The sequence below is a fragment of the Miscanthus floridulus genome, chromosome 14 (genome assembly GCF_019320115.1).
Source record: "Miscanthus floridulus cultivar M001 chromosome 14, ASM1932011v1, whole genome shotgun sequence".
NCBI classification, from domain to species: domain Eukaryota; kingdom Viridiplantae; phylum Streptophyta; class Magnoliopsida; order Poales; family Poaceae; genus Miscanthus; species Miscanthus floridulus.
This window is the reverse complement of record NC_089593.1, coordinates 26,702,424-26,725,057: the sequence shown is the minus strand read 5'-3', so window position 1 is coordinate 26,725,057 and position 22,634 is coordinate 26,702,424. Positions and strand designations below refer to the sequence as shown.

At 42.3% G+C, this 22,634-nt stretch overlaps 1 protein-coding gene and 1 pseudogene across 1 annotated transcript; one reads left to right on the top strand and one right to left on the bottom strand.

Moving 5' to 3' along the window:
• Window positions 1-5,433: 5,433 nt before the first annotated feature.
• LOC136506064 (dirigent protein 22-like) lies at window positions 5,434-6,047 on the top strand. Its single transcript, XM_066501188.1, has one exon. The coding sequence runs from the start codon at window positions 5,434-5,436 to the stop codon at window positions 5,950-5,952; it is 519 nt and encodes a 172-aa protein (XP_066357285.1). The 3' UTR covers window positions 5,953-6,047.
• An 858-nt stretch (window positions 6,048-6,905) lies between these two features.
• LOC136502797 (putative receptor protein kinase ZmPK1) lies at window positions 6,906-17,511 on the bottom strand (annotated as a pseudogene).
• Between the last annotated feature and the right edge of the window lie 5,123 nt (window positions 17,512-22,634).

Below are 22,634 nucleotides of genomic sequence, written 5' to 3'. Positions count from 1 at the left end.
CCAAGAGTACCTAAAAGAGTCTCCCAATCCAGGAATTTTGGCAAGATTGAAAAAAAAACTCATCTCGAACAATTCCCAAACACACCTCCTAATCTTTTGGCACTTGAAAAAAATCACCCCCATGCACGTAAGTTACACACATATATCGTCGCCCCAATCTGAGGTGGAAGGACATGGGGAAGAAAAAAAATTAGGATTGGGTTCTTGATGGAAATTTACAAAAGATCGAGAAATAAAGTATAAAAGTGGTTAGTGTGATTTAGAAATAGTTTAGGATTCCTACTGTAAAATTACCTTCTACCTTTTAGGCGTGAGATTTTGAAAACTTTTTTACGTCTGTCAATACATTTTGCAAAGGTTGGAAAACATGTTTTGGGGGAGTATTTTTTAGATACGGTTGGAGATGCTCTGGTACTCCATTTTTCGCCTTTCCCAATAATTCGGTGAACAGCAGAACCAAGCTTTGGAACGTCTACTCTCACTATTAAACCTAGAGGGCTAATAATATGGCATTTAAATAATGCAATGCGTTCTGAGATAAAATACTCCGACTAATCAAACCACCGTGCTTCAACTGATATTGCACCTCACCGGCCAGCAGGTAATACAAGTAGTGTCTTTCCCCAACAGATGGAATGAACCCAAATTGTACAAGGGAGAAAGAATATATAAAAGTGGTTAGGATAATTTAGAAATAGTATAGGATTCCTGATGTAAAATTGTTTTCTATATTTTAGAAGTGAATTATTGAAAATTGCTGGAGATGATCTTATTTATTCCTTCCAATAATTTTTGGTGAGTTGAAAAACTCCATTGTTTTAGAAAGAAATTCTTGAGAACTCCAAGAGTATCCAAAAGAGTCTCCCAATCCAGGAATTTTGGCAAGATTGAAAAAAAAACTCATCTCGAACAATTCCCAAACACACCTCCCAATCTTTTGGCACAAAAAAATCACCCCCACGCATGTAAGTTACACGCACATATCGTCGCCCCAATCTAAGATGGAAGGACGTGGGGAAGAAAAAAAATTAGGACAGGGTATTTGATGCAAATGTACAAAAGATCGAGAAATAAAGTATAAAAGTGGTTATGTGATTTAGAAATAGTTTAGGATTCCTAATGTAATATTACCTTCTACCTTTTAGGCGCCAGATTTTGGAAACTTTTTTATGTCTGCCAATACATTTTGCAAAGGTTGGAAAACCTGTTTTTGGGGAGTCTTTTTTAGATACGGTTTGAGATGCTCTTGTACTCCATTTTTCTCCTTTCCCAATAATTCGGTGAACAGCAGAACCAAGCTTTGGAACGTCTACTCTTACTATTAAACCTAGATGGCTAATAATATGGCATTTAAATAATGCAATGCGCTCTGAGATAAAATACTCCGACTAATCAAACCACCGTGCTTCAACTGATATTGCACCTCACCAGCCAGCAGGTAATACAAGTAGTGTCTTTCGCCAACAGATGGAATGAACCCAAATTGTACAAGGGAGAAAGAATATATAAAAGTGGTTAGGATAATTTACAAATAGTATAGGATTCCTGATGTAAAATTATTTTCTATATTTTAGGAGTGAATTGTTGGAAACTGTTGGATATGGTCTTATTTATTCCTCCCAATAATTTTTGGTGAGTTGAAAAACTCTATTGTTTTAGAAAGAAATTCTTGAGAACTCCAATAGTACCCAAAAGATTCTCGCAATCCAAGAATTTTGGCAAGATTGAAAAAAAAACTCATCTCGAACAATTCCCAAACACACCTCCCAATCTTTTGGCACTTGAAAAAAAATCACCCCCACGCACGTAAGTTACACGCACATATCGTCGCCCCAATCTGAGGTCGAAGGACGTGGGGAAGAAAAAAATTAGGACAGGGTTCTTGATGCAAATGTACAAAAGATCGAGAAATAAAGTATAAAAGTGGTTATGTGATTTATAAATAGTTTAGGATTTCTAATGCAAAATTACCTTCTACCTTTTAGGCGCCAGATTTTGGAAACTTTTTTATGTCTGCCAATACATTTTGCAAAGGTTGGAAAACCTGTTTTGGGGAGTCTTTTTTAGATACGGTTGGAGATGCTCTTGTACTCCATTTTTCTCCTTTCCCAATAATTCGGTGAACAGCAGAACCAAGCTTTGGAACGTCTACTCTTACTATTAAACCTAGATGGCTAATAATATGGCATTTAAATAATGCAATGCGCTCTGAGATAAAATACTCCGACTAATCAAACCACCGTGCTTCAACTGATATTGCACCTCACCAGCCAGCAGGTAATACAAGTAGTGTCTTTCGCCAACAGATGGAATGAACCCAAATTGTACAAGGGAGAAAGAATATATAAAAGTGGTTAGGATAATTTACAAATAGTATAGAATTCCTGATGTAAAATTGCTTTCTATATTTTAGGAGTGAATTATCGAAAACTGTTAGAGATGGTCTTATTTATTCCTCTCAATAATTTTTGGTGAGTTGAAAAACTCCATTGTTTTAGAAAGAAATTCTTGAGAACTCCAAGAGTGCCCAAAAGAGTCTCCCAATCCAGGAATTTTGGCAAGATTGAAAAAAACTCATCTCGAACAATTCCCAAACACACCTCCCAATCTTTTGGCACTTGAAAAAAATTACCCCCACGCACGTAAGTTACACGCACATATCGTCGCCCCAATCTGAGGTGGAAGGACGTGGGGAAGAAAAAAATTAGGACAGGGTTCTTGATGCAAATGTATAAAAGATCCAGAAATAAAGTATAAAAGTGGTTAGTGTGATTTAGCAATAGTTTAGGATTCCTAATATAAAATTACCTTCTAACTTTTAGGCGCGAGATTTTGGAAACTTTTTTATATCTGCCAATACATTTTGCAAAGGATGGAAAACATGTTTTGGGGGAGTATTTTTTTAGATACGGTTGGAGATGCTCTGGTACTCCATTTTTCTCCTTTCCCAATAATTCGGTGAACAGCAGAACCAAGCTTTGGAACGTCTACTCTTACTATTAAACCTAGAGGGCTAATAATATGGCATTTAAATAATGCAATGCGTTCTGAGATAAAATACTCCGACTAATCAAACCACCGTGCTTCAACTGATATTGCACCTCACCAGCCAGCAGGTAATACAAGCAGTGTCTTTCCCCAACAGATGGAATGAACCCAAATTGTACAAGGGAGAAGGAATATATAAAAGTGGTTAGGATAATTTAGAAATAGTATAGGATTCCTGATGTAAAATTATTTTCTATATTTTAGGAGTGAATTATTGGAAACTGCTGGAGATGGTCTTATTTATTCCTCCCAATAATTTTTGGTGAGTTGAAAAACTCCATTGTTTTAGAAAGAAATTCTTGAGAACTCCAAGAGTACCCAAAAGAGTCTCCCAATCCAGAAATTTTGGCAAGATTGAAAAAAAAACTGATCTCGAACAATTCCCAAACACACCTCCCAATCATTTGGCACTTGAAAAAAATCACCCCCACGCACGTAAGTTACACGCACATATCGTCGCCCCAATCTGAGGTCGAAGGACGTGGGGAAGAAAAAAAATTAGGACAGGGTTCTTGATGCAAATGTACAAAAGATCGAGAAATAAAGTATAAAAGTGGTTAGTGTGATTTAAAAATAGTTTAGGATTTCTAATGTAAAATTACCTTCTACCTTTTAGGCACCAGATTTTGGAAACTTTTTTATGTCTGCCCATACATTTTGCAAAGGTTGGAAAACCTGTTTTGGGGAGTCTTTTTTAGATACGGTTGGAGATGCTCTTGTACTCCATTTTTCTCCTTTCCCAATAATTCGGTGAACAGCAGAACCAAGCTTTGGAACGTCTACTCTTACTATTAAACCTAGACGGCTAATAATATGGCATTTAAATAATGCAATGCGTTCTGAGATAAAATACTCCGACTAATCAAACCACCGTGCTTCAACTGATATTGCACCTCACCAGCCAGCAGGTACAAGTAGTGTTTTTCGCCAACAGATGGAATGAACCCAAATTGTACAAGGAGAAACAATATATAAAAGTGGTTAGGATAATTTATAAATAGTATAGGATTCTTGGTGTAAAATTATTTTCTATATCTTAGGAGTGAATTGTTGGAAACTGTTGGAGATGGTCTTATTTATTCATCATAATAATTTTTGGTGAGTTGGAAAACTCTATTGTTTTAGAAAGAAGTTCTTGAGAACTCCAAGAGTACCCAAAAGAGTCTCCAAGATTGAAAAAAAACTCATCTCGAACAATTCCCAAACACATCTCCCAATCTTTTGGCACTTGAAAAAAAATCACCCCCACGCACATAAGTTACACGCACATATCGTCGCCCCAATCTGAGGTGGAAGGACGTGGGGAAGAAAAAAATTAGGACAGGGTTCTTGATGCAAATGTACAAAAGATCAAGAAATAAAGTATAAAAGTGTTTAGTGTGATTTAAAAATAGTTTAGGATTCCTAATGTAAAATTACCTTCTACCTTTTATGCGCGAGATTTTGGAAACTTTTTTATGTCTACCAATACATTTTGCAAAGGTTGGAAAACCTGTTTTGGGGGAGTATTTTTTAGATACGGTTGGAGATGCTCTTGTACTCCATTTTTCTCCTTTCCCAATAATTCGTTGAACAGCAGAACCAAGCTTTGGAACGTCTACTCTTACTATTAACCTAGACGGCTAATAATATGGCATTTAAATAATGCAATGCGTTCTGAGATAAAATACTCCGACTAATCAAACCACCGTGCTTCAACTGATATTGCACCTCACCAGCCAGCAGGTAATACAAGTAGCGTCTTTCCCCAACAGATGGAATGAACCCAAATTGTATTTTTCTAGATGTAATAATGGTAAAAAGAGATTGTGCCGAGATTTCGTGAAACGCATGGCGAGAGAGAGAGAGATCTACGTTCCATTGATCCATTCCACACATATATATTACTCGTTCCGTTCTAAATTATAGTTCATTTGACTTTTTTTTTACCCCAAGTGTAACCACTCGTCTTATACAAAAAAAATTTATGGCAACATAGTCAAATTTAAGTTATTCTTGAAGAACTTTTGTTAATAAAGCAGGCTGCAACAAAAGAAGTGATATTTTTGCACAAATTTTTAAATAATACGAGTGGTTAAATTTGAGGTAAAAAAAAGTCAAACGAACCATAATTTAGATTGGATTTAGTATATAATAATTAACGTCACATTTCCCCCCTCCCACGATCGTGCCATCTCATCAGTCTCTCACCCTCCAACACTAGCTTGACACGCTAAGCAGAAGCTATATGTTTGGCCATAAACCTCCGTTTGAATCCATGGCATGCGCTGTAGCCTATATATAGCCTATAGCCCTATAGCTAGACATTGGCACAGAGCCACAGCACAACAATAGTCAATATAGGACAACAGGTAACGTATACGTAGTATACGAGCTTCGCGCCATATGGCCACCGCCGTGCCCGCGCTCCTCCTGACCCTCCTCCTGGTAGTGGTGGTCGCCGCTGGTGGCGAGAAGGAGACGCACATCAAGGTGTACTGGCACGACGTGGTGAGCGGGCCGAACCCGACGGCGGTGCAGGTGGCGCGCGCGGCGGTGACCAACACCTCCAAGACGGGCTTCGGCGCCGTCGTGGTGATCGACGACCCGCTCACCGAGGGGCCCGACCTCAGGTCCTCCAAGCCCCTGGGCCGCGCGCAGGGCACCTACATCAGCGCCGGCAAGGACGAGGTGTCCCTGTTCATGAACATGAACTTCGTGTTCCAGGCCGGCAGCAAGTACAACGGCAGCACCGTCGCCATCATGGGCCGGAACGCGGTGTTCAACGCCGTCCGGGAGATGGCCGTCGTGGGCGGCACCGGCGTGTTCAGGATGGCGCGCGGGTACGCGCAGGCACGGACGCACACCCTCGACCTCAACACCGGCGACGCCACCGTCGAGTACAACCTCTACATCAAGCACTGATGGAGTGCTCGGTCTTCTCCTCCGTCAGGGAGATGGCCATCGTCGGCGGCACCGGCGTGTTCAGGTTGGCACGAGGCCAGGACACACATCTTCGACCTCAAGACCGGCGATGCCACCGTCGAGTACAACCTCTTCATCAAACACTTACTGGGATCTCCAAACTTCTGTATTTTGTGTTCTAGTTTTCTCTGGTCAAATAAGAAACAAGGCAGTGTTTGTGTCGTGTGCGCGCGCTAATTATGCATGGATCAGTTGTTTGCTCTGCTGCTTTATTTTAATCTGATATATATTCTCTCACTCTCTTTATATATATTTCGTCGGAGACTAATTATCTACTCAGCTCCATTGATCCAACCCAAAATATAGGGATTTCCAGTAGTTTAAGTCAAACCATAGTAAGTTTAACTAAGTTTATGAAAAAACAATATTATTTAAGATATCAAATGAACTTCCTTATTATATAGATTATGAAATATATTTTATGATTTACCTTGATCTATACGATGCGATAGCTATCTATTTGAGACTCTCTCTGAGCAGCTAAGCTAAAGGCACTAAAAAACCTATGCCCTAGAGAAATTTACCTCCCTACTAGAGCTGTCGGATGTTCTGTACATGATAGCAGAAATGACATGTTGGTATTGCAAGAAAGGTTTTTTTTTTCAGATCATCCATCAGGAAAAGCTAAACATGTTTGCTCCAGCACCCCTAGCAATCTAGTATTTGACAGCTGAGTATTGTGAAGAACAGGGCTTAGAGGTCATGAACAAAAGGCTTCAATGTTTTAGTTTGGTCACTACTTCATTCAAGACAGAGGACAAAAGTAGCAGAACAATCACCCAACCAAAACGACTCTGAACAGAATGACAAGATAATATTTAGTCAATCGAAGACAACGATGCTAATAGATCAGGTAACTCACTACAAAAACAACTGCAGGAGGCAGCAGCATCTTCAAAGTTCAAAGAACATGCAATTCAGTGCCAAAGTGATACCTCAAAGTTCAAAGGCAAAGGGGTATTTACATCAAATTAGTCATCCACCAAACAAATCAACTTTATACCCTCGTAAGAAAAAAGAAGTGGAACGCAAAACTACACAACTTTACTTAAGGGGAGAGAATAGTTAAATACTAAGAGGATAGGGTACTTAGCGAATTGCCAGATCCATTATCTGCAGAGGAACTTCTGCACTACATTACTCATGCTCGGTCTTTCGTTTTTGTCCTGTTCCAAACACAGAGCGGCCACCTCAAGCATCAGTAACACTTCTGACCGCACGAAATCACCATTCAATCTAGGATCCACAAGGTCATCGATCCAATTTCCATCGCTAATTTTCTTGTTTTCTCCAATCGTCGATAGCAGTTGCCTCAATGCAGACTCTGCATCCTCAGAGCCATTTGTCGGTAACTCGAACACCCGAAGGCCCATCACTAACTCCAGAAGCACAACTCCGAAGCTGTAGACATCTACTTTTTCAGTCACAGGAGCGCTTGGTACCCATTCTGGAGCCATGTAGCCTCTAGTTCCTCGAACCTTGGACATGTCAGAATCAGACTCGTCTCTTTGCAGCAGCTTTGCGAACCCAAAGTCGCTGATCTTGGGCTCAAACTCCTCGTCCGGAAGTATGTTCTCAGGCTTCACGTCGCAGTGAATGATCCAGTCCATACACTCATGGTGAAGGTAGGCCACTCCGACTGCAATTTTGTACCTATGATGCCATTGCAGTAGTAGTCCCTTGCTACCGAACAAGAACATGTCCAGTGAACCGTTCTCCACAGATTCATAGACCAGCAGCCGGTGCGTACCCTCTGAACATACACCCATTACTCTCACCAGATTCATATGGTAGATCCTACCAATCACACTAACCTCTGTCTCAAATTCTGCTTCGCCTCCCTTCATGTCTTTGAGCTTCTTGACGGCAACTACACGATTGTCGTGTAGAATGCCTTTGTACACAGACCCATGTCGGCCGTGGCCAAGCTCATCCATGAAATTGTTAGTTGCCTTCTGCAATTCCTTGTGGGTGAAACTACGGAAATGATCTGCTACCACCCGGAAGCCTTCCTCATCCTCCGCTGCCCATATTACCGAACATACTGACTGCTTTCTTGTCATGAACCACCAACCAACAGCAATGAAACAGAACTCAACAAGAAAGAATACAACTAGGAACGAATAGTAGTAGTACCATGCCGTACCCTTTTCATCAACTCTGTTGGCAGCATAATTGAATGTATGTGTTCTTAATTCATTGCAAACCAGGGTACCCTGGAGCAGAGTCGGAGAAATTTGCCTGTGAGTGAGACAGAAAGTTCTCAGGAACCTTGACATATGTGACACCAGGGTACCCTGGAGTTGTCTTGCCATTGAAGAGACCAGATTTCAAGTAGCACCCATGTGGATGTGGATAAACTTTGTACACGAATGCTACACAGGAGCAACTTGCCAAGCACAATTCCCTGCAAGTGTCCAGGGATGCAGACATGACAAAGTCCGTATCAGAGCCCCAGAAGTCTGTCCAAGGAATGCCCACGAAGCCCATCTGCTGAACACCTTTTCCACAGGTGATGTTGAACTGTGGCTTGCAGCCTTTGCTCCAATCATTTGGATCAACGACTACATAACCGCGAGGACAACTGCAGGCCGCTGCAGGTGTGTAAACTGCTAGTTTGATCTCCCATTCAATAAGCCCAACGGTCTATTGGGCCTTGGTCACGCGCCCTGATCGGGGGCGTCCAACCCTACATGATTGGTGGGCCCCCGTCGCACTGCGCTATATAAAGAGGTGGGGGCCGGCGGCTCAAAGCACGAGGTTCGCCGTGAGCCGCAAACCCCACCGACAAACCCTAGACCGATCTAAGAGGGCGCGTAGCCAGTGACGGGAAGCGCCACCAGCCGCGCCGCCACGCTACACCGACGTCTTCCCCAACCATCGCTGCCCGTGAGCAGACTTCACTGACGAAGCTGATGGAGGCCTCTGGATCCACTCCCTCTGGGATCTCAGGTTCGACACCTTCTCCTTCCTCTAGATAGCATTCTAGGTCTACATCGTTACCGTTGTCTACTGCTCTGGATGTCTACCCTCTAGATCGACTGCTAGATGATTCTAGAAAGATAACAATGGTACCAGAGCCTTTCTAGCGGTAGATCTGGATCGGGGAAAGAAAGAAATCGAACCCAAACCCTAGATCGGGTTCGGGAAAAGAAAAGAAAAGTTACCCGAGAAGAAATCAAATCAGGGGAAAAGCTATCCAAACCCTAACCCTAATCCAGGAAGGGGAAGAAAGGGAAGAGGGTAGCCTACCTCGCGTTTGCGTGGCACTGCAGTCACGTCGGCGCGTGGGGAAAAGATAGGCCGGCCGGGGGCATAGCTCGCCGGGATCCGGCGCCCGCTCGGTGACTGACTGAGAAAGGAAAAGAACCGATTTCAAATCGGAAAAGCAAACCATAACCCTAAAAGGGAAGCCTACCTGGGCTTTTACCCACCGCCGGCGGCATCGCCACCGCGCGGAAAGGAGACCACGGCGTCGCTCCAGAACGGCGCGCGGGACAGAGCCGAGACGCACGCGCGGTCGCCAGCGGATGCGCTCAGGGCACCAACGCGAGGCCGCTCGACGGCGGCGCGCTCACCCAAAGGGGAGCGCGCGCACCGGCGAGGGGGCCCGCGGCGGCGCCGTACTCTCTTTTCTCCGGCCGCCATGGACGGCTGACGCTGGTGCTCAGTCACTCGGATGCGGTGTGGAGAGAGAAGGGGAGGGAGAGAATGAGCCTAGGGTTTCTGGAGGGGAGCGGCCGGGGCGTTTTTTATCCGGCCAAAAAGCAAGGAGAACCGTCGATCGGAGATCAACGGCCACCAGCGCATCGGGCCACATTCAGCCCAGGCGGGAAAGGGCGCGAGGCCAAATTCCCGGCCTAGGCCCAGGTTGCGGCCTGGGCGCGAGGGTGCGCTCGCGCGCGCGGCTGGGCCGCGGGCAGCTGGGTCGGGAGAGCTAGCGCGCGTGGCTGGGCCGCGGGTAGCTGGGCCGGGTGCGCTGGCGCGCGCGCGCGTGAACAGGCCATGGGCTGTTGCTGGATCGGGCCGAAATGGCCAAATAAAATAGTACAGTCACAGTTTTTGATTTTCTTATTTTCCAAAAAACAGTTTGATCAATTTGAATTGAATTTTTATGATAATTTTCTGTACAAAATTTATCCAATGATATTTTTTGTTCAGTAAATAGTAAAGTTGCTTCTGGAAAATAGGAAAATAATTATTGAATGTTAATGTTTCCGCTGCGTATTTAAAGTAATTATGGACTTTTAATTAAATTCGAACCAACGGGAGAATTTGATTTTAAGAGCCAAGAGATAAAAATGAGTTGATTATGATATTGTTATTTTCTGACCAACGTTGTTAATAGCAATATTATAATTTTAATGATTATGCATTATTTCTATTTCTGCCCAACGGTGATGTAGATTTAATGTATAAAATAATTGTATGTTTTAATTTTGACCAACGTTAAACTAAGGCATGCAATTATTGTTGTTATTTCTGTTCTCACACTATTTGAATTGTGTTTTTCAGGAGAATACAACTTGATGAGTTGTATCAAAGAGATCCCCACTCTAAAAGGTGATAACTATATTGAGTGGAAGAAAAAGATAGACCTGGCTTTCATCCTCGCTGAGGTGGGCTGGGTTGTCACCACACCGTGCCCCAGAGAACCTGTGGCATCGGTGAGGGAGACAGATGAGACTGATGCTGCATGGCAGAACAGAGAGCGGGATTTTGCTCCTGTAAAGATGTCCTATGACCTTGAGCATAGGAAATGGGTCACTGCCAATAAGAAGTATTTGGCAGTGATAAAGAACACGATTGAACCTGCTATTGCGGGCTCAATTCCAGACTGTGACACGGTCACAGAGTACCTAGATAGAATAAAGAGTCAGTTCACTGGTTCTTCAAAGACATATGCAACCCAGCTGATCAAGCAGCTGGTTACAGAAAGGTACTCTGGTGGCGGCAGTGGTATTAGAGAGCACATACTGAGAATGAGCAATCTGGCATCTAAGCTCAAACCAATGGATTTGGCACTCAAGGATGAGTTTCTTATTTATTTGATTTTTGCTTCTTTGCCCAAAGAATTTGACACCTTTGTTGTTAATTACAACATACAGCCTGAAAAATGGGATTTAGAAAAGCTCATAGCCATGTGTGTGCAGGAGGAGGAAAGAATAAAAGTTTCACAAGGTGGTTCTGTCAACTACCTAAAAGATAAGAAAAAGAATTATAATAACAGCTCTTCCTCCAAGTCATCTAGAAAAGGTCCCATGCAACAGTCTCAGAACCAGTAATTCCCAGTGGCTAAAGACCAGTGTCTCCACTGCAAGAAGACGGGACATTATAAAAAGAATTGTCCTGATTTCCTAAAGATGATAATGAAGAATAAAGGTGAGAACATTATTACGTTCGTAAATGAATCCTTGTATGTAAAGTTTTCAAAATCTACTTGGTGGATTGATTCAGGTGCAACTATTCATGTTGCTAATTCATTACAGGGATTCCGTTCGATGAGAACTTTGCAAAGAAGCGAAAGTTTCATTAAAGTCGCAAATGGAGTACAAGCAGATGTTGAGGCCGTTGGAGATCTTCCTCTAGAGCTTCTAGATGGCTTCATACTTTTTCTTAGAGATGTTCTTTATGTACCTTCTTTGCAAAGAAACCTGATTAGTGTATCAAAGTTGGACCATGATGGTTATGATTGTCATTTTGGAAATGGCAAATATCAGATATTGTTTAATAATAAATGTGTTGATCTTGCCTTCCGACAAGACGAGCTTTATTTGTTATCACTTCGTGAAAATGTGAATTCCGTATGTGATGTGAATGAAAATGTATCCTCATCGAACAATGGAAACAGAAAACAAAAGAGAGCTCACGATGCGTTGTCGAAATTATGGCACTGTCGTTTAGGCCATATTTCGAGGGGGAGAATAGAAAGACTAGTTAAGAATAATATTCTTCCTCCATTAGAGCTCTCAGATTTAGAACAATGTAGAGATTGCATAAAAGGAAAGTATGTAAAGAAAATTAAGAAAGATATCAAACGAAGCGCAGGAATTCTACAGATTATTCACACAGACATATGTGGTCCTTTTCCTATGAAAAGTGTGGATGGTTATGATTCATTCATAACATTCATAGACGATTACTCTTGGTTTGGCTACATTTATCCAATTAAAGAAAGAACAGAAGCGTTCGATAAATTCAAAATATTTAAAGCAGAAGTTGAAAATCAGCATAATTTAAAGATTAAGATAGTCAGGTCTGACTGTGGGGGAGAGTACTACGGTCGACATACCCCATATGGATAAGTTCCTGGACCTTTTGCAAGGTTCTTACAGGAGAATGGTATAGTTGCCCAGTATTCAACACCGGGCGAACCTCAGCAGAATAGAGTAGCTGAAAGGCGTAACCGTACCCTGATGGATATGGTGCGTAGTATGATAAGTTACTCCACTTTACCCTTGAGTCTGTGGATGGAGGCGTTAAAAACCGCCATTCATATTCTCAATAGAGTACCAAGTAAGTCGGTGCCCAAAACACCGTATGAGTTGTGGACAGGAAGAGTACCCTCACTTAACCACTTGCGTGTGTGGGGGAGCCCTGCTGAGGCTAAAGTTTTTAACCCAAACATTGGGAAGCTAGATCCCAAAACAGTGAGTTGCCATTTCATTGGCTACCCAGAAAAGTCAAAAGGTTTTTGTTTCTACTGTCCTAACAGACATACAAAGTTTGTGGAAACGAGACACGCAGTCTTCCTAGAGGATGAAATGATTAGGGGGAGCATGGTAGCTCGAGAAATTGACCTTGAAGAGAAGCAGGTGTATGCACCCACTCCGATCATTCATGAGCCATTTTTCTCACTAACTGCTGTTGCTGCACCAACAGTACAAGACACTGTGGTGCCAGCACCTGTTGTTATCCCGCCTGTGGCAACAATGAATGATGATGAGGAACCTGTGCCTCAGGATCCTATAGAACCTATTGCCACACATGAGGGGGAGCAAGAACAGCCTCAAATAGAAAATGTGCCAATTGAGGAGGCCCCTAAAAGGTCTCAAAGAGTTAGAAAATAAGCTATTCCTGCTGATTATGAAGTGTACAACACTGAAGAATTTCAAATGGAGGATGATCCCACCTCATTTGAAGAAGCCATGAAAAGTGATCATTCATCAAAGTGGCTTGAGGCCATGGAAGATGAAATGAGATCAATGAATGTAAATAAAGTTTGGGATTTGGAGATAATTCCTAAAGGAGCCAAAATAGTAGGCTGTAAATGGGTCTACAAAACAAAACTTGACTCTCAAGGGAATATAGAGAAATATAAAGCCCGACTTGTGGCAAAAGGCTTTACACAAAGAGAAGGGATTGATTATAATGAGACCTTTTCTCCAGTCTCATGTAAGGATTCCTTCAGAATCATAATGGCATTAGTGGCATATTTCGATTTGGAATTACATCAGATGGATGTAAAGACGTCATTCCTCAATGGAGACTTAGAAGAAAATGTTTACATGGCACAACCGAAAGGTTTTGTCATGGAAGGAAAAGAACGTTTGGGATGCCGCCTAAAGAAATCCATTTATGGATTAAAACAAGCTTCAAGACAGTGGTACTTGAAGTTTGATCAGACAATAAAGAATTTTGGGTTTAAAGATAATGTTGAGGACAATTGTGTCTACGCAAAGTTTAAGAATGGGAAGTTTATCTTCCTTATCCTGTATGTGGATGATATCTTACTTGCTAGTAGTGATGTCAGTCTACTACTGGAAACAAAGAAGTTTTTGTCCTCAAAGTTTGATATGAAAGATCTTGGTGAAGCTTCGTTCGTTCTAGGGATCAAGATTCACCGAGATAGAAGTAAATGGGTATTAGGACTGTCACAAAAGGCATACATAGAAAAAGTCTTAAAGAAATTCAGTATGCACAAGTGTAGTCCCTCACCTGCTCCTATAGTCAAGGGTGACAGATATGGGGATTTTCAATGCCCCAGGAACCAATATGAGATCGATCAAATGAAAGTGGTTCCACATGCTTCAGCTGTCGGAAGCTTGCAATATGCTCAAGTGTGTACGCGCCCTGACTTGGCATTTGTTACCGGGTTACTTGGCAGATTCCAGAGCAATCCTGGAATAGAACACTGGAAATTAGTAAAGAAAGTCTTGCATTATTTGCAAGGAACGAAAGGCCTCATGATGACGTATAGAAGATCTGATTCACTCCATATAGTGGGATATTTAGATTCTGATTATGCGGGAGATAATAGAAAATCTACGTCTGGATATGTGTTCACTCTCGCAGGGGGAGCTATTTCATAGAAAAGCTCAAAGTAAACCGTCACTACATCGTCCACAATGTATGCCGAGTTTGTAGCGTGTTATGAGGCAATGGGGCAGGTGAACTGGCTAAAGAAGTTCATACCCGGTTTGAAGGTGGTTGACGACATCAATAGACCACTGAAGTTATACTGTGATAATAATCCAGCAGTACAGTATGCTCACAACAATAGGTCAAGTGGTGCTGCCAAACACATTGACATAAAGTATTATGTTGTGAAGGATAAAGTCCGGGATCAAATGATAAGTTTTGAGCATATAAGTACCAAAAAGATGCTCGCGGATCCGCTTACAAAAGGCTTACCACCCAACGTGTTCAGAGAACATGTAGCCGGCATGGGTTTAAGGAAAAGTCTATGATTCCTGGACTATAAAGGGCCCAAAAGTTAAAGTAACTATTTTAGATCAGAGACGTGCATTGTAGCTGTTAAATCTATCGGTGATTGACCGTGACGATGAGACATGCTCTATGCATCATCTGTGAAGAAATGAGTAAGGATAAAAGGATTGAAGTTTAAAGTTTAAAGATAAAAGTAATAGTGAGATCAAGGGGGAGAATGTTAGATTGATCTCCCATCCAATAAGCCCAACGGCCTATTGGGCCTTGGTCATGCGCCCTGATCGGGGGCGTCTAACCCTACATGGTTGGTGGGCCCCCGTCGCACTACGCTATATAAAGAGGTGGGGGCCGGTGGCTCAAAGCACGAGGTTCACCGTGAGCCGCAAACCCCACCGACAAACCCTAGACCGATCTAAGAGGGCGCGCAGCCAGTGACGGGAAGCACCACTAGCCGCGCCGCCATGCTACACCGACGACCGCTACACCGATGTCTTCCCCAACCATCGCTGCCCGTGAGCAGACTTCACCGACGAAGCTGATGGAGGCCTCTGGATCCACTCCCTCTGGGATCTCAGGTTCGACACCTTCTCCTTCCTCTAGATAGCATTCTAGGTCTACATCATTACCGTTGTCTACTGCTCTGGATGTCTACCCTCTAGACCGACTGCTAGATGATTCTAGAAAGATAACATAAACACATAGTGCATTCCAACCACATAGGCCATGAATGTCACAGAGCTGGGAGAAAGCCATCCAAGAGTTGTACCAGCTTCCATTGACTCGTTTAGGCTGTAAAGCCTAAGTGCTTGTTTAATTCCCAAAAAGTTTTTCAAAAAGTGCTACAGTAGCCATCACATCGAATCTTACGATACGTGCATGAAGCATTAAATATAGACGAAAAAAAACTAATTGCACAGCTTGGTTGGAAATTGCGAGACGAACGTTTTGAGCCTAATTAGTCCATAATTGAATACTAATTGCTAAATAAAAACGAAAGTACTACAGTAACCAAATTCTCAAAATTCGCGAACTAAACACGCACTAAGATTTCCATCATAGTCTAGCGTCAGCCTCCTCTTAATCTCCAAACCCCAATCAGAAGCAATAAAGCTTGTGTTGTCACTAGCCTCAAATTGCCCAAGCTTATCAAGCACACCTCTCCTACCGCTCTTATACAAGATCCTGTAGTTCGACCAGCTATTTTTGTCAGGGTTAGGCCAGTAGAGGTTGGAAATGTCTGGTCCATCATAAGAAAGTGACAGAATGTACCGTTCATCAAAGCGCAATGTGTAGTAACTTGACTAGTGAGAGGGATTGGTTGATACCAGCTTTGTGGTGGCCGTTAGCGGCTGACCTGGTAGCAGAGTGTCGGTCGGATGGTCGAAGCTTTGCCACAGGATGTTGCCTTCTTGATCCACCATCACAAGGTTCCCGGTATCCATGAGCTCCACACGATCAACCATGGCAGATCTTTTTCTGACTTTCCACACAACCGTACCATCATAATCTTTGAGAACCATGCTGCCATCCTTGTTCAGTGTAACCTTCGATCCACTCCCGTGCACGGGGCGGTCTCGGTTCGCAGTCCAGGCGGTGGTCCTGTCAGCTGCATTGGTGAACCAGATTGACAAGGTGAAGGCAGTGGATGAGAGATTGTACAAGGGTGTGTTTAGTTCGTGAAATGAAAATTTTTGGATATCACGTCGAATGTTTCGGGAATGTCGGAAGGGGTTTTCGGATACTAATAAAAAAAACTAATTATACAGCTCACCTAGAAACTGCGAGACGAATTTATTAAGCCTAATTAATCCATCCTTAGCGCATGGTAGTTACTGTAGCACTTATGGCTAATCATGGACTAATTAGTCTTGAAACATTCGTCTCGCGATTTCCAACCAAACTGTGCAATTAGTTTTTTTTCGTCTATATTTAATACTCCTTATATATGCCGTGGGATTCGATGTGATAGTTTGGGATGAAAATTTTTAGGAACTAAACCAGGCCTAAGCCAAATGAGAAGGAGCCATCTGGTGATCTTATGACATCTGAGGCTTGCTGAGAGGGAAGAGCCTCTATGAAGGTAAGTGGCATGAGCAATCTCTGCTACTCTTTCATCTAAAAGGGAACAGATCAAAAGGAATGTAATGTGTAGTATCAAAAACGGATTCACCATGATACAAAGTATGCACAAACGATACCAGGGTAAAGAGGACCGATGCTGCTACTGATCAGATAGAGGAAGGAGAGGAGTAGCTTAGATGCATGCTGGTTCTTGGTGCTCCCATGGTTGTGCCAGTATATTGACCATGTTTCAGACTTGTAGTTAAACAATTCATCAAGCACATGGAAGTGGTTTATGTTCCTAATTTAAAACTATGGCATATCAGTTGAACTGACTTGGAAGTTGGTGAGAACAAGTTTTCTATTACGCGACCAACACTCCAAACTGTATTTGTCCTATTCAACTACCTCAATCTCCATACGGTTGATTTTACACATCTACATTTTTTTAATTCCACCAGCCTGTCAATCCAACAAGGTACTGAAATTTCATGTTAAGGGTTGTCACTTCTTCATCTATTGTTTAAGAATCTAATAAAATTCATTATTACAGCAGAAACACGTTCTGTGACAGTACTATAATAGTAAAACGTTTTGATTTGATGGGGAATATTACATACATATAGAGAAAAAGGTGCTACTGATCAGATAGAGGAAGGAGAGGAGTATCTTTCATTTCAAAAAAAAAAAGGAGAGGAGTATCTTAGATGCATGCTGGTACTTGGTGCTTCCATGGTTGTGCCGGTGCAAGCCGTAGAGTCTTATCGCCTGTGACCGGAAGGTCCCGGGTTCGAGTCGTGGTCTTCTTGCATTGCACAGGCGAGGGTAAGGCTTGGCACTGACATCCTTTCCCAGACCCCGCACAGAGTAGGAGCTCTATGTACTGGGTACGCAGACTTGCAGTTAAACAATGCATCAAGCACATGGAAGTGGTTTACGTTCCTAATTTAAAACTATGACATAATCAGTTGAGCTGACATGGAAGGTGGTGAGAACAAGTTTTTTATACGTGGCCGACACTCTCCAAACTGTATTTCTTCCATTCAACTACCTCAATCTCCATATATGATTGATTTTACACATCTTCATCATAATTAATTTTAATTTCAACAGCCTGTCAATCCAACAAACTACTGAGGTTTTCATGTTAAGGGCTGTCAGTTCTACGCCTGCTGTTTAAGAATGTAACAAAGATTCATTAGTACAGCACAAACTCGTTTTGTGACAGTACTACAATAGTAAAAGTGTTTCGATTTGATGGGGAATACTACATACATATAGAGAAAAAAAATGAGAAAGAGAGTACATTTTTGGGTTATCTATTTGAAAATGACTATAATCGGTTTTTTTTTCTTACCTCTTTTATTTGGGACTTTAGTTTTTGTTCAAACCTTAGCCTTGGACGTAAACCTTCAATTGGCAAAGCTAAAGGTAAGACTTAATGGTTCAAGGAATTAGATGAGAACATGAATGAACTCAGTCAATTTAAATGAAAATCAACATAAAATGAATGAAAGTGAGACAAGACGTTGCGGATCTCCACCGGGAGCTCTGAAGGTATTCTATGCTTCATGTGTATTTCTTAGTATGGAAACGCAATTATACGTCATGCCATGTACAGTCCCATCATGAGTTATTTATATGGGAAACAAATAATATTCTAGGGCAATCTATATTCCTTATTTACAGGTCTTTTTTGTTTTCTCATTTGAGGCCCAATATTGCCCTAGATCAGATGTCAGAAGTGGGCCCGCCTGTGTCTCGTGCTGTGAGCTTGGCATCTTCGGCCTTCATGAAGGTGTTTGCCCTGCTGTCCTCCACGTTGACCTTCATGCCTTCCTTCTACGTGAGAGGAGGGAAGAAGGTTCCGAAGGTTTATCCCGCAACAATATTTTTTTACGAGTTAAATGCACCAGAGATCCATTAACTTGTGAGGAGGTTTCAATTAGGTCCATCAACTTTTAAAGTGTCTTTTTGGGTCCATAAACTTAACATGTGTATCACTTAGGTCCATATCGCTCCATATAGGCTTCTCATGCTGACGTAGCCTGCTGACCTGTTCTTCTAAAACAACCGTTGATGCTTCATTTCGTCAAACATCCTGTGGCTGTGAGCAGGTGCCGCCACCATCGCTGCGGGCGCGCTGAAGGGACCGTGACGCCTAAGAGAGGGGGGGTTGAATTAGGCAACTTAAAACTTTAACTCTAAACTATGGCATCTTTTTCTAACCCTAGCAAAACCTATGCAATAGATAAACTATCTAGATGTGCAACTATGATTTTGCTAGTGTGTTGCTATCTCTACCGCAAACGTAGTAAAGTAAGCAATGTAAATGCGGAAGCTAAAGAGCAAGGTAGAGATATGCAAACTTCCGTCGACGACTCCGGTATTTTTATCGAGGTGTCGAGAAGCGCGCAAGCTTCCCCTAGTCCTCGTTGGAGCCCCTCGCAAGGAATCCCTCGCAAGGGCCAAGCTCCTGGTCGGGTAACTCTGTGGATAGCCTCGGGCCTTCCCCACGCACAAGTGAGTCTCCGACGTGCCTTCCGGCAAGCCTCTCCCGGATGCTCCCCGCCGTCTTCACTATCAAGCTTCGGCCGAAACGCCGCGGGCCTTGTTCCCTCCGGTACACGGTGGCGGCCACACCACAAACACGGTTGGTGTGATCTCGCAAGACTTCAAGCCCCTCTGATGTACAACACTTGTGCTCGCAAGCACGGGGTGGCAAGAGGTATGCAAACCTCACTAAACACTAGGCATAAACCTAGAGCAAGCGCATAAGCGGTGGTCTAATCAACCTAAGCACTTCGCAAAGCACTTATGCTAATCACCTAATAAAACACTAAGCACTATGCATGTGGAGATCACTAAAATGGTGTATCAACACCTTTGGTATGTTTCCTTAGTTCCACACATCTCAAATGGTCGGTTGGAGGTTGTATTTATAAGCCCCACTGAGAAAGTAGCTGTTGGGGTCGAATTCCAGCGAAACTGCTACTGACCGGACGCTGAATCGTCCTGACCGAACGCGTCCGGTCGTCCCGACCGTTGAGCCAGCAAAACACTGATCGGACGCTGGCTAGCGTCCGGTCACCTGCCACCGGACGCGTCTGGTCGCAGATATGCCGCTCTGGAACCTTTCTGTACTCGATCGGACGCTGCGTTTCTGCGTCCGGTCGGTTGCCGCTAGCGTCCGATCCTCGCGTCCGGTCGCCTGTCTACCGAGCCACCGATCCAGCGTCCGGTCGAGCTTCCAGCGTCCGGTCCTTGTGTCCGGTCGCATCTGCGAGCTCGTTTCTTCGTAATCTTGCGTATGGCTTGGTTCCTATCTTCATGCTTGGACTTTGCTTGATATCTTGGGTTTTTTTTCTTGTGCTCCAAAGGTCTTGTTTAAGGTGTTGATCATCGGATCATCACTTCGCCTTCGTCCAAGTCACGTTTTGCACCCTGTTGGACTATAAAACAAACACCTGCACATTTATTAGTCCAATTTGGTTGTGTTGGTCATCAAACACCAAAATCCAAAGTAAATGGGCTTAGGGTCCATTTTCCTTACAATCTCCCCCTTTTTGGTGATTGATGACAACACGACCAAAGCAAGCAAATGATAGAGATTTTGAAATTTAAAAACTACCTACTTGCTAGGATGCAATGCAAAGGGCAAGGTTATATGATACTAATTGATACATACCAAATGAAACTTTACTTAAAAGCTTGTCTTGCCCTTGCAAATGTCCCCATGTGATATTATGGATTAAAGCCTAGCTTTCTAAAAAACTCTCCCCATTACTTAGACTAATACATAATTCACTTTCCTCCCTTTTTCGGACCATTACCACTTGTAGACATCTACTTGATGCTTGCCTTTGGTCCTTCAAATTCTCCCCCTTTGGCATCAAACACCGAAAAGGAAGACATTAGTAGCACAAGGGAGGATCAAATTTCATGATCCTTCGAAAATTGAGTGAAATGGATCACAAAATTTGACTCTCACATTATATAGACTAAGCTTCCCCTAAATATATGCATACATATGGTAGAAAGCAAAGCATATGCATAATTAGCAATTTATTGTACAAGAGAGTTTAATCTATATAATGCATAGAGAAAGCATGTAAATATGAAAAGAAAAACAACAAGATGATGACAATAGAAGAGTGATGCTTAACTCCGGGGACTCCAATTTCCTTACAATGAGACTACTACACATGTGATAGGTTTGAAAAATTGATACCATGTGAACAAGTGATAGTCTCAAATCATCCAAGTTGTAGAATTACTCCCCCTAAATATGTGCACATAAGTGTTGAATACTTGTAAAGTTTGTGCACATTTATTTAAGTATCAAAATACCACTTGAAAGATGATATTTTGGAGAGATTATCTACAATTTGGACTATGGCACATATTAGATAAATAATTGTAAAACAAGCTATGTGCCGTGCTCCTAAATAATTTTAAACCATGTAGGTTTGCTCCAAGGGTTGATAATGAAACCGAGCAATCCTACCATATGATATACCTATTGAATGCATGACAAAAGATTTAAGCATTTAAATGCAAACATAGGCATGAAAGATAACTAGATGCTTTAAGAGTATATCAATTGAAAAACAAAACCAATTGAAATAAATACTATTTAAAAGTAATGACATCTAGTTACCTAACATGGGAAGGAGAATTTGGGTCCATAGTATCCACTCACCTACTTGGCATTTACTTTTTTCATTATGATGCACCCCATGAAATGCACCCATACTTTGCTAAGTCTCCAAATTCCCCGACGTCCAACAGACTTCTCACTTCCTTTTTGGGATCCAAACTTTCTTGGTGCTCTTCATGTTTGAAATGATTTCCTTTGGCACCCAAAAGCGTTTGACCCCATTGTTGGCTTGCTTGTTCACCTTGATGGCCACCACCTTGTCATTTTTCTTCTTCTTCAAGAGATAAGGTGTGGAGGCCTTCTTGTCCACCATGTTGGAGAACTTGCTTGTTTGCTTTTTCTCCTCCTTTGCTCCTCCCCCATTCTTCACCTTGCACTCATAGGACTTGTGGCCTTCCTTGTGGCACACGTAGCAAACCACGGTTTGTCCTTTATTAAGCTTCTTCACTCCCTTGATGGTGTTATCTTGATGAAGTTGAGCTTGCTTCGCCTTGCCTTTTACTTGAGTCAAGTCCTTCGTGAGGCGAGCTACTTCTTGCTTAAGTTCCTCATTTTCCTTTGCAACCTCTTGTGTGCATGTATCTACAATAACTTTCTCAACATAAACTTGGTTGCACAAAGGTGAGTCTAAACATAAATCATTACAAGAAGTAGAGGCATCCCTTTTAATGATAGAACTTTTCTTTCTAGGTGCCTTGATGGAGGTATTTTTGATGGCTTCAAGATTAGCAACTTTATTAGTTAGCTCATCACAATGTTTGCACATGATTTCCAATTTAGCAAGCAAACTTTGATAATCATTTTGTGAGCTAGCTAACTTTTCTTTTAACTTTTCATTTTTCTTTTCAAGTTGCTTATCATTGATTGTGCATTCATTTGTTGTTGCATTAGCCTCAAGTTGCTCAATTTTAGTAGATAGTTCAACATTGAGATTTGCAAAGTTTTCATATTGTTCAAGCAAATTCTTGTATGCTTCTTGTGAACTACCTAGCTCTTCTTTTAAATTTTTGAGCTTCTTTTGTTGACTAGTGCAAACTTTAGCATATTTGTGATTTTGTTGGACAATTGTATTATAAGAAGGCAAATCATCATCACTATCGCTCTCACTAGAGGATGAGCTTTCATTACCTCATGCCATAAGGCACACACGAGAAGAGCTTGATGATGAGTGCTTGCGCCCTCGCCTCTTGTGATGATCTTCTTCACTTGAAGAATCATCCCATGACCTTAT